The sequence below is a fragment of the Rissa tridactyla genome, chromosome 27 (genome assembly GCF_028500815.1).
Source record: "Rissa tridactyla isolate bRisTri1 chromosome 27, bRisTri1.patW.cur.20221130, whole genome shotgun sequence".
Lineage (NCBI taxonomy): Eukaryota > Metazoa > Chordata > Aves > Charadriiformes > Laridae > Rissa > Rissa tridactyla.
Window position 1 is genome coordinate 1,512,285 of NC_071492.1, and position 12,441 is coordinate 1,524,725.

General features: G+C 71.4%; 4 protein-coding genes across 5 annotated transcripts in view; 3 read left to right on the forward strand and 1 right to left on the reverse strand.

The window, feature by feature from the left end:
- The first annotated feature begins 16 nt into the window (after positions 1-16).
- Positions 17-925, forward strand: MRPS12 (mitochondrial ribosomal protein S12). Of its 2 annotated transcripts, XM_054183858.1 has the most exons (3): positions 17-155; positions 256-337; positions 431-925. In XM_054183858.1, the coding sequence occupies exons 2-3, from the start codon at positions 289-291 to the stop codon at positions 820-822; spliced, it is 441 nt and encodes a 146-aa protein (XP_054039833.1). In that variant the 5' UTR covers positions 17-155; positions 256-288; the 3' UTR covers positions 823-925. The 2 variants fall into 2 exon arrangements, with proteins under 2 accessions (XP_054039833.1, XP_054039832.1); XM_054183857.1 differs by lacking the exon at positions 17-155 and having other exon boundaries at positions 162-337.
- A 768-nt stretch (positions 926-1,693) lies between these two features.
- SARS2 (seryl-tRNA synthetase 2, mitochondrial) lies at positions 1,694-7,715 on the forward strand. The gene is made up of 16 exons (XM_054183753.1): positions 1,694-1,927; positions 2,296-2,391; positions 2,499-2,528; positions 2,627-2,767; positions 2,884-2,938; positions 3,475-3,538; positions 3,640-3,745; positions 4,835-4,882; positions 4,976-5,084; positions 5,209-5,254; positions 5,830-5,917; positions 6,027-6,139; positions 6,268-6,361; positions 6,956-7,048; positions 7,148-7,213; positions 7,306-7,715. The coding sequence occupies exons 1-16, from the start codon at positions 1,694-1,696 to the stop codon at positions 7,489-7,491; spliced, it is 1,569 nt and encodes a 522-aa protein (XP_054039728.1). The 3' UTR covers positions 7,492-7,715.
- A 568-nt stretch (positions 7,716-8,283) lies between these two features.
- On the reverse strand, positions 8,284-11,549 carry NFKBIB (NFKB inhibitor beta). Its single transcript, XM_054183802.1, is given in 7 exon segments — positions 8,284-8,447; positions 8,987-9,226; positions 9,228-9,248; positions 9,355-9,443; positions 10,014-10,233; positions 10,323-10,428; positions 11,153-11,549. Coding segments are annotated over 7 exon segments (1,020 nt in total). The 5' UTR covers positions 11,449-11,549; the 3' UTR covers positions 8,284-8,399.
- Positions 11,550-11,754: 205 nt separating this feature from the next.
- SIRT2 (sirtuin 2) overlaps positions 11,755-12,441 on the forward strand; it is a 1,205-nt gene continuing 518 nt past the window's right edge. Inside the window, exons 1-4 of the mRNA XM_054183683.1 lie at positions 11,755-11,832; positions 11,924-11,970; positions 12,088-12,127; positions 12,246-12,396. Coding sequence (XP_054039658.1) covers positions 11,817-11,832; positions 11,924-11,970; positions 12,088-12,127; positions 12,246-12,396 — 254 coding nt within the window. The 5' untranslated portion in view covers positions 11,755-11,816. The remainder of the gene's footprint in view (positions 11,833-11,923; positions 11,971-12,087; positions 12,128-12,245; positions 12,397-12,441) is intronic.

The window sequence follows — 12,441 nt, forward strand, 5'->3', positions numbered from 1 at the left end:
GCTGTGGCGGCCGTCAGGGCGGGCTTAAAGGGAGTCTAACCAATCAGAGGGCGGGAAGGGGAGATTGGCGTCCCCGCTGTCCAATCGGAGCGCGGCGCGGCGGAACGGGCGGCAGAAAGGGGGGTGGTGGCGCGTTAAGATGGCGGCGGTGTGAGGTGAGGGTGGTGCGGGTGCCCTCTCCACCGGTCTCCGGTGCAGGACGGAGGCCGGCCCCCGGTGGGGTGGGGAGGCTCTAACCGGGTGTTTCCCCCTCAGGCCCCGCCGGTCGCGGTGCTGCCGGCCCGTCGGATGGCGCTCGGCGCTCTGCTGAGGGCCGCGGCCTCGCTGGGCCGCTGCGGTACGTACCCCCTCTCTCCGCTCCTCCCCCGGTTCCCCGGCCCTTCCCCGCCTCCCCGCCGCCGCTCACCCCTCTCTCCGTCCTCCCCTGCAGGTACCGGGGCTCTCCCGCCCGCCGTCTCACCGTTCTGCCCGCCGCTGGCCGCGGGCATGGCCACCCTCAACCAGATGCACCGGCAGGGCCGGCCCAAGCCGCCCCCCCCCAAGCTGGGGGCCACCTTCGGCCGCCCCCAGATCAAAGGGGTGGTGATCAAGAACCTGATCCGCAAGCCCAAGAAGCCCAACTCGGCCAACCGCAAGTGCGCCCGGGTGCGGCTGAGCACGGGGAAGGAGGTGGTGTGCTTCATCCCCGGGGAGGGCCACAGCCTGCAGGAGCACCACGTCGTGCTGGTGCAGGGCGGGCGCACCCAGGACCTGCCGGGGGTGAAGCTCACCATCGTGCGGGGCAAGTACGACTGCGCCCATGTCCAGAAGAAGAAAAAGTGAGGGGAGGGGGAACGGGATGGGGCCCCGTCTGTGAGAGGACACTGCGCTGGTGGTCCCCCTGTTTTCCTTCGCTGCACCCATTAAAGGCTGTCGCTGTGCGGGAGATGCTGTCAAGTGGTGTTGGGGGAGCTGAGGGGCACTGGGGGGGCGCTGGGGACAGACCTGGGGGCGCTGGACAGGTGTCTGAGGGGGTCTGGGGATAATGGTGGGGGCTGGGGACACTGGGAGGGGGCCTGGGGGTACTGGGAAGGGATATGGGAGGACCTGGGGACTCTGGGAGGTGTCCTAGGGACGCGTGGTGGGGGGGAACTGGGGATTCTGGGGGCACAGGGGGATAGCGTGTGGGGTCCTGGGGACACTGAAGGAGTTTGGGGGTGCTTGGGGACACTGGGAGGAGTCCTAGGGACACGGAGGGGGGAGAACTGGGGATACTGAGGTGGGGTCCTGGGGACACGGGGGGGGTTTGGGCAGACTTGGGGACACTGGGGCGGTCCTGTGGACATGAGGGGAGGGGGCTGGGGAGAGGGAGGGGAGAGCTGAGGAGACTGGGGGGAGTCCTGGGGACAGGGGGAGGGCTCCTAGGGACACGGCGGGGGGAGCTAGGGACATTGGGGGGGGGGGTCCTGGGGACACTGAGGGGGGAGCTGAGGACACTGGGGGCGTCCTGGGGGCACTGGAGGAGTTGAGGGGGGGCTTGGGGACACTGGGAGGAGTCCTAGGGACACGGGAGGGGGAGAGCTGGGGACACTGGGGGGGGTAATTGGGGACACGGGGCGGTGCGGCGGGACAGGAGGGGGCGTGTCCAGGGCGCTGTGCGCCCCGCCCCTTCCGCCACGTGACTCCCGTCACCCCCCGCGCCGGGCGTTCCAAGATGGCGGCGCCCAGGGCGCTGTCGGCGGCGCGGCGGGTGGCTAGACGGGGGGGCTGGCGGGCGGCGGGGGGCGGGACCGGGCCCGGTCCCGCGGCGTGGCCGGGGCGGAGCCGCCTGTACGAACACGTGCGGGAGGGGCGGAGCGCGCGGCCGCGGCTGGACGTGGCGGCGCTGAGCGAGGCCGAGCTGGAGCGGCGGCGGGGGCCGCTGCGGGGCGGTGACCTGCGGCAGATCGTGAGCGGGGCGGGGCCTATGCCGGGTGGGCGGGGCCAAGGGGAAGAAGGCGGTGCCTGAGGAAGGGGGCGGGGTCACGGGGGTGGGCGGGCCCACAAGGGGTAAGGGGCGTGACCACGGGAGGGGGCGGGGATAAAGGAAGGAGGCGCTGACAGCGAGCCCGGGGATTGGCTGAGGGGGCCGGGGTCTGCTGAGGTGGGTGGGCGTGGTCGGATGGGCTGGGGGAAGGGGGCGTGGCTTGTCAGAGGTGGGCGGGGCTTCGCGGGGGTGGGCGGGTTTTGCCTGACCCAGGGAGGGGCTTGTTTGGGGTGGGCGGGGCTTGTAGGCGGGAGGGGGCATGGCCGCGCCGGCAGCCACGCCCCCCCCAGGTGCAGACCTGGACCCGGCTGGGGGAGGTGAGGGCCACCATCGCCCGCCTGGAGGCCGAGAAGGGGCAAGTGGCCCAGGGCGTGCGGACCCTGCTGGTGAGACACCCTCCTGGGACCCCCCGTCATTCCCCCAGGGACCCCCTGCCACCCCCCTGGGGTCCCCGCGTCCCCCCCACTCACCCCCTCGCCCTTGTTCCCCGCAGGCAGCCCACAACAAGGAGACGGCGGAGGCGGTAGGGACCCCGGGTGGGGGGGTGGCAGGGAGGGATGTGGGGGGGGTGTGTCCCCCCCGCCACCCCCCCGCAGTGTCCCCAGCCCCCTGTCCCCGTAGCTCCCCGCCTACGCGGCGCTGCGGGCCCGCGGCCGCCAGATCCGGGAGGAGCTGCAGGCGCTGCTGGCCGAGGAGGCCGAGCTGGACGAGCGCTTCTACCTCAAGGCCCTGCAGCTGCCCAACCGCACCCACCCCGAGGCGGTGAGTGTGGAGGGGGGGGCGGGGGGGGGGAGTGACACACACAGCATGGGGCGGGGGGGGTGTGTCACGGTGTCCCCTCACGCCCTCCCCCCCCCGACACCCCCCTCTTCCCCCAGCCCGTTGGGGACGAGAGCCAGGCCCGTGTGCTGGAGGTGGTGGGAGAGAAGCCAGGTATTTGGGGGGGGGGGGGGGGGGGGCATGCCTCAGTTTCCCTGTGGGGATCTGGGGAGGGGGTTCCCTGGGGCTGGGAGAGCCTCAAAGAGAGGGGAGGAGGAGGAGGAGGAGGAGGAGGAGGAAGGTTCCTCCAAGGGACGGGGATTTTGGAGGGAGTGAGGAGGATACCCTGGGGGAAGGGAGGAAGGCTCTAGAGGGGGCAAGAAGAGGGTTCTCGGGGCAAGGAAGGCTTTGGAGGGGAAGAGGAGGGTCCGTGGGGTGAGGAAGGCTCGGGCGGGGGGGAAGAGGAGGCTCCCTGGGTGTGAGGAAGGCTTTGGGGGGAAAGATTAGGTTCCCAGAGTGACAGAGAGGAGGGTCCCTGGGGAGAATGTGGCTTTGGGGAGGAAGATTAGGGTGCCTGGAGGGAAGAAGGCTTTGGGGGTGAAGAGGAGGGTCCCTGAGGCGGAGGAAGGCTTTGGGGGGGAAGAGGAGGGTCCCCCAGACGGGGAAGACCCCTGGGGCGAGGAAGGCTCCTCTCCCGTCTGTCCCCGCAGCCTTTGACTTCAAGCCGAAGGGACACCTGGAGCTGGGCGAGGGGCTGGACATCATCCGCCAGCGGTGAGCACCCGCGGGGGACGGGGCGGGGGGACGGGGATGGGGACACCCAGGCGTCACGCGTGTGCGTGTCCTGTGACACACGCGTGTGTGTGGTGCCGCAGGCGGCTGTCGCACGTCTCGGGGCACCGCTCCTACTACCTGTGCGGGGCCGGCACGCTGCTGCAGCACGCGCTCGTGCGCTTCACCATGGCCAAGCTGCTGCCCAAGGTACGGGGCGGGGGGGGGGGTGGCTGGGGGGGGAGACAGGAGGGTCTGGGGGGTCCTGGGGGGGGGTCCAGGAGGGTCTTGGGGGGGTGCCGAGGGGACAGGAGGGTCTGGGGGGGTTCTGGGTGGGGGCAGGAGGGTCTGGGGGGGTTTCTCAGGGGATCGGGGGGGGTCCTGAGGGGTCTTAGGAGGGCTCCGGGGGGGGTCCTGAGGGGTCTTAGGAGGGCTCCGGGGGGGTCAGGAGTGTCTCCTGGGGGGGCAGGAGGGTCTGGGGGGGGGTTCTGGGAGTGGACAGAAGGGCCCCGGCAGGGTCCTGGGGGGGCCCAGGAGGGTCTGAGTGGGGTTCCTGGGGTCTGGGGGGGTCCAGGAGGGTCTAGGGAGGTTCTCAGGGAACCTGGGGGGGGTCATGGGGGTCAGGGGGGGTCCAGGAGTGTCTTGGGGGGAGTCCTGAGGGGTCTTAGGAGAGCTCCAGGGGGGCCAGGAGTGTCTCCTGGGAGTTTCCTGGGGGGGCAGGAGGGTCTGGCGGGGGTTCTGGGAGTGAACAGAAGGGCCCTGGGGGTGTCCAGGAGGGTCTGAGTGGGGTTCCTGGGATCTGGGGGAGGTCCTGAGGGGGTCCAGGAGGGTCTAGGAGGTTCTCAGGGAACCTGGGGGGGTTCAGGGGGGGTCCAGGAGTGTCTTGGGGGTGGTCCTGAGGGGTCTTAGGAGGGCTCCAGGGGGGCCAGGAGTGTCTCCTGGGAGGTTCTGGGGGGGGGCAGGAGGGTCTGGGGGGGGTTCTGGGAGTGAACAGAAGGGTCCTGGGGGGGTCCAGGAGGGTCTGAGTGGGGTTCCTGGGGTCTGGGGGGGTCCAGGAGGGTCTAGGGAGGTTCTTAGGGAACCTGGGGGGGGGTTCATGGGGGTCAGGGGGGGTCCAGGAGTGTCTTGGGGGGGGGGGGGTCCTGAGGGGTCTTAGGAGAGCTCTGGTGGGGGGGGTCAGGAAGGTCTGGGGGGGGTTCCTGGGGGGGTCCAGAGGTTTCCAGAAGGGTCTGGGGGGGGTACTAGGAGGGCCAGGGGGCTCCCCTGCCCCCCCCCACCCCGACACCCCTTTTCCTCCAGGGCTTCCTGCCCATGACGGTCCCCGACCTGCTGCGAGGCGCCGTCTTCGTGAGTGCCACCCCCCGTCCCCGCATCCCCCCTGCCCCGGGATGGCTCTGTGACCCCCCCGGGATGGCGCTGTGACACCCCCCCCCCCGGCAGGAGGGCTGCGGGATGCAGCCCAACGCCACCCCCTCGCCCGTCTACAACATCGACCCCTCGCGCTTCGAGGACCTGTGCCTGGCCGGCACCGCGGAGGTGGGCATCGCAGGTGAGGGGCAACGGGGCCAAACGGGGGGGAAACGGGGCCTGGGCAATCGAGGGGGGCGGGAGGGGGCTCCAGGAGCCCCGCTGTGCGCCCCCCCCCCCGCCCCCAGCCCATCCCTGTGCCCCAGGGTACTTCATGGACCATGCCGTGCGGCTGCAGGATCTGCCCATCAGGTAACGGGGGGCCGAGGAAGGCTTGGGGGGGGGGGGGGGGGGAAGAGGAGGGTCCTGGGGTGAGGAAGGCCCCTAGAGTGAAGAAGAGGAGGGTCCCAGGAATGAGGAAGGCTTTGGGAGGGAAGAGGAGGGTCCCCAGGCGAGGAGGAGGAGGGTCCCAGGGATGAGGAAGGCTTTGGGAGGGAAGAGGAGGGTCCCCAGGTGAGGAGGAGGAGGGTCCCAGGGATGAGGAAGGCTTTGGGGGGGAAGAGGAGGGTCCCAGGGATGAGGAAGGCTTTGGGGGGGGAAGAGGAGGGTCCCGGGCTGAGGAGGAGGAGGGTCCCAGGGATGAGGAAGGCTTTGGGGGGGAAGAGGAGGGTCCCAGGGATGAGGAAGGCTTTGGGGGGGAAGAGGAGGGTCCCAGGGCAGAGGAACTCTTTGCGGGGAGAAGAGGAGGGTCCCTGGGGCGAGGAAGGCTCTGTGGGGGAAGAGGAGGGGACAGAGGCTCCTTGGGGACCCCCCAGCAGGGAGGACCCGGGCATCCGGGGGGGTCCTCACCCCTTTTTACCCCCCCCCCCCCCCAAACCCCCCGCAAGGGTCGTCAGCTGCAGCACCTGCTACCGGCCCGAGACCGACACGGGGCGGGAGCCCTGGGGGCTCTACCGCGTCCACCAGTTCACCAAGGTACTGGGGCAACTGGGCCGGGGCGGGAGGGGGGGACACACACACAGGATGGAGCAGGGGGGGACGGACACAGGATGGGGGGGGGGGACACACAAGCCTGTCCCCGCAGGTGGAGATGTTCGGGGTGACGGCAGCGGAGCGGGGCACGGAGAGCGAGGAGCTGCTGGGGGAGTTCCTGGCCCTGCAGAAGGAAATATTCTCAGCGCTGGGGCTGCATTACCGGTCAGTATTGGCGGGGGGGGGGCCTCCCAGTGTGTGTCGTGTCCGTCCCCCCCCCCCCCCCCCAGCCCCGGGGGTGTCCCCTCCCCGTGGTGACACAGCCCCCCCCCCCGCAATCCCGCTCCCCGCAGCGTCCTGGACATGCCCACGCAGGAGCTGGGGCTCCCCGCGTACCGCAAGTTCGATGTGGAAGCCTGGATGCCCGGCCGGGGCAAATACGGGGAGGTGAGGGCAGTGGCGGGGGCGGGGGGGGGGGGCACATCACCGGGGGGGGGGGCAAATTGCCTGGGGAGGGGAGAAACCTCCTGGGGGAGGGGGACAAACGCCCCAGGGAGGGGGTAAATGTCGCAAGGATGGGGCAAATCTCCCGAGGAGGGGGAGCAAATGCCCTGGGGAGGGGGGTAAATCTACCGGGGGGTGGGGTGGGGGGCGTGGGCAAATACCCCCCAAGGCAGCAGCAAATCTCCCAGGGAGGGCGGGGAAATTCCCCCAGGGAAGGGAGAATAATGCCAGGGGATGGGGGCAGATCTCCTGGGGAGGGGGGCAAATGCCCCAGTTGGGGGGCGGGGAGGGGGCAAATCTCCCAGTTGGGGGGGGGGGGGGGGGTAAATGCCCTGGGGAGGGGGGTGGAATCCCAAGGGAGGGGGGCAAACGACCCAGGGAAGGGATCACACACCCTCCCCCCCCAATTTGGGGTCTGCTGAGGAACTGGAGGGGGAACTCCCCCCATTGTGGAGGGGGGGGTCCCTGGAGTGGATGCCGGGGGGGCGTCCCCAAATGCCTACGAACTCCCTTTTTGTCCGTCCCCCCCCCTCCAAGATCTCCAGCGCCTCCAACTGCACCGACTACCAGAGCCGGCGCCTGAACATCATGTACAGTGACGGGGGCGGGCGCCTGCACCACGCACACACGGTGGGTGCTGGGGGGGGGAGAGGGTCCCCCCCCCACCCCAGGGGGGGTCCCTGAGCCCCTCCGCCCCCCACTAACCCCCCCCCTCCCCGTCCCCCCCAGGTGAACGGCACCGCCTGCGCCGTCTCCCGCATGCTCATCGCTCTGCTGGAGTGCAACCAGCTGCCGGTGGGTGCCGGGGGGGGGGGGGGGGATATTGGGGGGCATCCCAGGGTGCTGGGGGGCAAGGGGTTCACCCTGCCCTTTTCCCACACCCCCAGGATGGCCGTGTCCGCGTCCCCCCCGTCCTGCAGCCCCTCGTGGGCCAGGAGGTGCTGGCCCGGCCGCCGGCCCCGCTGCTGCGCTACATCGGCCCCAACCAGCCCGGGGGGGGGGCAGGAGGTGGCCTGAGCCGGGGGATGGGGACACGCCGGTGGCCCCCCCCCCCCCCCCGTGACGCGCCATGAGCCCGCGGGGACACCCCAAGGTGGCCCCCCCATGTCCCCCACGGGGCCTCGGGAGCACCGGGAGATGGGGACACCTCGGCGGCGGAGGAAGGAAGATGGATGTCCCCGAGGATGGGGGCACGGACACGGGACACACGGACACGGGACACACGGACACGGGACACACGGACACGGGACGCGCATCTGAGAACACCCGTTAACGAGCCCCCCTACAATAAACGCCGCCTTTAAACGCCAAGAGCCGCAGCCTGCGGGCGCACGCGTGCTCCCCTTATGCTCTCGCACACGCGTGTGCGATTTACACACGCGTGTTCTCTGTGCACTGGGCCCCGCACACACATGTGCGCTCTGTGCGCTTCCACACACACACGTGTGCTCCGTGTGCGCTTTCGCACACGCGTGTGCGCGGGCTCCGTGCACCCTCACGCACACGCGTGTGCTCCGTGCACTCTCACACACACGCGTGTGCACACCCCATCACGGCCCGCGTCAGCGCAGCACCCAGGGGAGAAACTGGGAGGCACTGGGGGACACTGGGATGCCAGGGCGGGGGGGTTATGGGGACACGGGGACCTCGGGGGGGGGGGGGGGGGGGAGTGGGGAGGGCTGTGACACACACCCCCCCCCCCCCCCCCCCCCCCCCCGGCTCTGGGAGGAAGAGGAGGAGGAGGGGGGGGCTGCGCCGTGGCCCAACGCCGCTTTATTTTACAACAACCCATAGAAATTCTCTACGCTACGACCGGGAGCTCGGGGGGGGGGGGGGGGTGGGGGGAGAGGGTTTTTTTGGCGGGGGGGGGGAAGGTGGGGGGAAGCAGGGGCTCTCCCAAAGTCCAGCCAACGGCAGCGGGAGCCCCCGGATAAATAGGGGGAGACATGGGGTCGGGAAGGGGGGGGCGGCAGGGGCCCCGTCAGTCCAGGCAGCGCCCGCTGTTGATGACGATGTCGTCGTATTCCTCCTGGGGGGGGGGGGGAACAGACACACAGAATTTTGGGGGTGGGGGGGGGCTGGCAGGAGTGGAGCAAGCCCCCCCCCCCCCCCCTCGATTTTTTGGGGACGGGTTCAAAAGGAGGGATGAGCGCCCCCTAAATTTCGGGGGGGGGGGGGGGGCTGCGCTTCCAGGAGTGGGGCGAGCCCCCCCTCAGTTTTGGGGGGGGCTGCTGGGAGCAGGGCGAGCCCTTCCCCCCCCCACCCTTCAAGTTTGGGAGTGGGACAAAGCCCCCCCCTCAATTTTGGGGGGCTGCGGGGAGCAGGGTGAGCCCCCCCTCGATCTGGGGAGCAGGGTGAGTCCCCTCAATTTTGGGGGGGGGGGGGGGCTGCAAGAACCGGGCGAACCCTCCTCAATTTCAGAATTGGGGGGGGCTGCCAGGCAATTTTGGGAGCCAGGCGAGGGCCCCCCCCACCTGCCCCCCCCCTAATTCTGGGGGGCGCTACCAGGAGCGGGGCATAAAAGGGGGTTTTTGGGGTGGGGGACGACAACACAAGACACACACTCACGTCGCTGTCGTCACCCGGGCTCTCGTCGGGGCTGTCGTCGTCCTCGTCCTCGTGGCCGGGGGGGGCGTCGGGGGCCCCGAAGCGGCGCAGGAGGGGGGGGCAGGCGGGGGTCGGGGCGGGTGGCGGGCGCTGTAGAGGGGGGGTGTACCCCACGTACATGCGGGCGGCCGGGTCGGCCCCCGCCCGCAGCAAAGCCTCCGCCACCTCGGGGCTCTGCGCCTCCACCGCCAGGTGCAGGGGGGCTGCGGCCGCAGCTGGGCTCCTGCGGGGGGGTGGGACGACACACACGATGTTGGGGGGGGGGGGTCAAGGGGTGCGGGGGACCCCCCTGTGTCGTCGTCCGTCCCCCCCCCAGCGGTGGCACTCACCGGTTTGTTGAGGTCGGCGCCGGCGCTGAGCAGCAGCTCCACCAGCTCCAGGTCTTTGCGCAGGACGGCGATGTGCAGGGGGGTGTAACCTGATGGCGACAGCGGGGTGGGGGGGGGGTCACTGTGGGGCGTTCCCCCCCCCCCCCGCCCCCAGCCCCACGGCGTCCCCCCACCCTCCGCCGTGTTCCCTCCCTCTCCGCCATGGCCCCCCCCGCAAGCCCAGCATATCCCTCACATGCCACAGCGCGTGTGTGTGTCCCCCCCCCCACCAAAGCCTGGACACATCCCCCCCATGCCACAGCGTGTCCCCCCCCGATGCCACAGTGCGTTCCCCCCACCCCATGCCCAGACACATCCCCCCCCACGCCACAACGTGTGTGTCCCCCTCCCCTGCCATGTCTCCCCCCTCTCAGCTCCACAGCGTCGTTCCCCCCCCACACACACCACGGTGCTCCCCCCGCCCTCCCCCACGTCCCCGCGGTGTCCCCCCCCCATGTCACAGCATCCCCCGCCCCTCTCTCTGCCACATCCCCCCACCCTCTGCCGTGTCCCCCCCACCTTACAGCATCCCCCCCCAACGCTCCACCGTGTCCCCCCTTTGTCGCAGTGAGTGTCGTCGTCCCTCCCCACAGCTCCCCCCCCCACAGCTCCCCCCTCACCGTCGTAGTTGACGCTGTCGAGCTGGGCGCGCTCCTCCGGGTGGCGGGGGGCCGGGGGGGTGCCCAGGAGGTGGCGGGCGCACCCCCGTCGCCCCTCCCGGCAGGCGAGGTGCAGCGCCGTGTGCCCCCCCCGCTCCTGCAGCCCCAGCCCCGCGCCCGCCGCGCGCAGCTTCCGCACGAAGCCCGACAGCCCCAGGATGACGGCGATGTGCAGGGCCGTCTGTGGGGACAGGGACCCCTCAGCGGGGGTGCGGGGAGACCCCCAGCCCCCCAGCCCCCCCCCCGTGTGTCATCCCCCCCCCAATTTACCTGCCCCAGGTCGTTCTGCAGGTCCAGGTACTCGGTGCCGGCCGTGTACTGCAGGATGGAGTCCAGGAACGGCTCGTGCTCGTGGATCACGGCCAAGTGCAAGGCCCTGGGGCGGGGGGGGGGGGTGGAACAGAGCGTTATGGGGAGGGGGTGGGGGGTCCCGCCGCCCCCCCAACTCCCCCCGCAGGGGCTGCCCCTCCCTGGGGTCCTGTGCGGGGTAAGGAAGGGACACAGGGGGTGCAGAAGGGGACACAGAGAGGGGTAATAAGACACGGGGGGGTAAAAAGAGGGCAAGGGAGGGGGGGGTAAAAAGGGGGCAAGGGAGGGGGGGGTAAAAAGGGGGCAAGGGAGGGGGGGGTAAAAAGGGGGAAAGGGGGGGGGGGGTAAAAAGGGGGAAAGGGGGGGGGGTAAAAAGGGGGCAAGGGAGGGGGGGGGTAAAAAGGGGGCAAGGGAGGGGGGGTAAAAAGGGGGCAAGGGAGGGGGGGGGTAAAAAGGGGGAAAGGGAGGGGGGGGGTAAAAAGGGGGAAAGGGAGGGGGGGGAAAAAGGGGACAAGGGGGGGGTAAAAAGGGGACAAGGGAGGGGGGGTAAAAAGGGGACAAGGGAGGGGGGGTAAAAAGGGGACAAGGGGGGGGGTAAAAAAGGGGAAAGGGAGGGGGGGTAAAAAAGGGGACAAGGCGACACACACTGTCAGCGCCCCCCCCGGCGCCGGGCAACCCCCCCGCCGCCCCGGGGCGGAGTTTCCCCCCTCACCCCCCCCCCCCGCCCGCAGGACACGGGAGTCCTTCCCCACCCCCCGGAGGGGGTATCCCGTGCCCGCCCCCCCACTCACGTGTCGCCGTCCTCGGTGAGGAAGCCCAGGACGTGCCGCAGCCAGGCCGCGGGGTCCACGGCCGCCGCCACCTCCTCCCGCTCCTCCTCGGGGGACTCAGCCAGGCGAACGGCGCCTACAGCCGCCGTGACGGGCCCCAGGGCCGGGCCGGGGCTGGCGGGCCCGGGGCTGGCGGGCAGCGGGCCCAGCTGCCCCTCGCCTAGCGAGCCCAGGCCGCTGTCGCACCACTCATCGCCCTCCGGCCGCTTCGCCTCACCGGGGGACGGCGCCGCCGCCGCCGCCTCCGCGGCCGCCATGCCCGGGCTGGGCCGCGCTTCAGGCCCGCGCCGCCATTGGGGCCGCCACGGCCGCCGCCGTCCCGGGAAATCCCCGCCGGGCCCGGCGATGGCGGCCGCGAGGGGGCCTGCCGGGACCCGTAGTCCTCTCACTACTTCCGGGGCACGCCGGGGAAGCGGCCAATCGGCACCGCCCCCCGCGGGGTGCGCCGGGAGGTGTGGCCGCGGCGGTGCGGGACGGCTGCGCTGTGTGTGCCGGGAGGCGCGGCGCTCTCGGCCAATCAGCGCCGCCCCGCGGGGCACGCCGGGAGGCGTGGCGGAGCTGGCAGCCAATCAGCGCCGGCCGCGGGGCACGCCGGGAGGTGTGGCCTGGGCAGCGGCCGGCGCCCATGGCGGAGCCGGACGGTAACGGGGGGGCGGCGGGGACGGTAACGGGGGGCGGCGGGACCCCCCGGGGCTGCCGCCGCTGATTCCCCCCTCCCGGCTTCTCCCGCAGCTCCCGGTGACCGCGGCGACGAGGCCGAGCGGGACGAGGAGTCGCCGGTGAGTGCCCGCCGGTGCGCGTCCCCCTCCCGGTACCGGTGACTAGGCCGCATCGGGGGTGGGAGCCGGCCGCCGTCACCCGCTGATCCTTCTCCGCCCCGCTCCCGTTTCCTGCAGGTCTCCGACACCGAGCTCGGTGCTTCGTGCGACCCTGAAAGTAGGTGTTTGTGTGCGTGTGGGGGGCCGTTACCGGGCGGGGGGTCCCGTTACCGGGCTGTCGGGGGGGGTGGTCCCAGTGCCTGACCGTGTCCCCGTCCCCCCTTCCTCCGGTGCAGTGGAGCTGCTGCGGAGCCTCCTGTCGCGGACGCTGGGGCTGGGGGGAGAGAAACCGGAGAAGGTGCTGGACGAGCTGACGCTGGAGGGAGTGAGCCGGTTCCTGCGCAGCGAGAGATGTACGGGGGGGGGGGGGGGGGGGGGGGTTACCGGGCCGGTTAACGGGGGGGTAGTGGGGAGGGGAGGGGGGTTAATGGG

Coding starts and splice junctions, on each gene's coding strand:
- MRPS12 (XM_054183858.1), top strand. CDS start 289: ATGGCGCTCGGCGCTCTGCTGAGGGCCGCGGCCTCGCTGGGCCGCTGC. Junction 338..430: donor GGCCTCGCTGGGCCGCTGCG/GTACGTACCCCC, acceptor CCTCCCCTGCAG/GTACCGGGGCTCTCCCGCCC.
- SARS2 (XM_054183753.1), top strand. CDS start 1,694: ATGGCGGCGCCCAGGGCGCTGTCGGCGGCGCGGCGGGTGGCTAGACGG. Junction 2,939..3,474: donor GGTGGTGGGAGAGAAGCCAG/GTATTTGGGGGG, acceptor CTGTCCCCGCAG/CCTTTGACTTCAAGCCGAAG. Junction 4,883..4,975: donor TGCTGCGAGGCGCCGTCTTC/GTGAGTGCCACC, acceptor CCCCCCCGGCAG/GAGGGCTGCGGGATGCAGCC.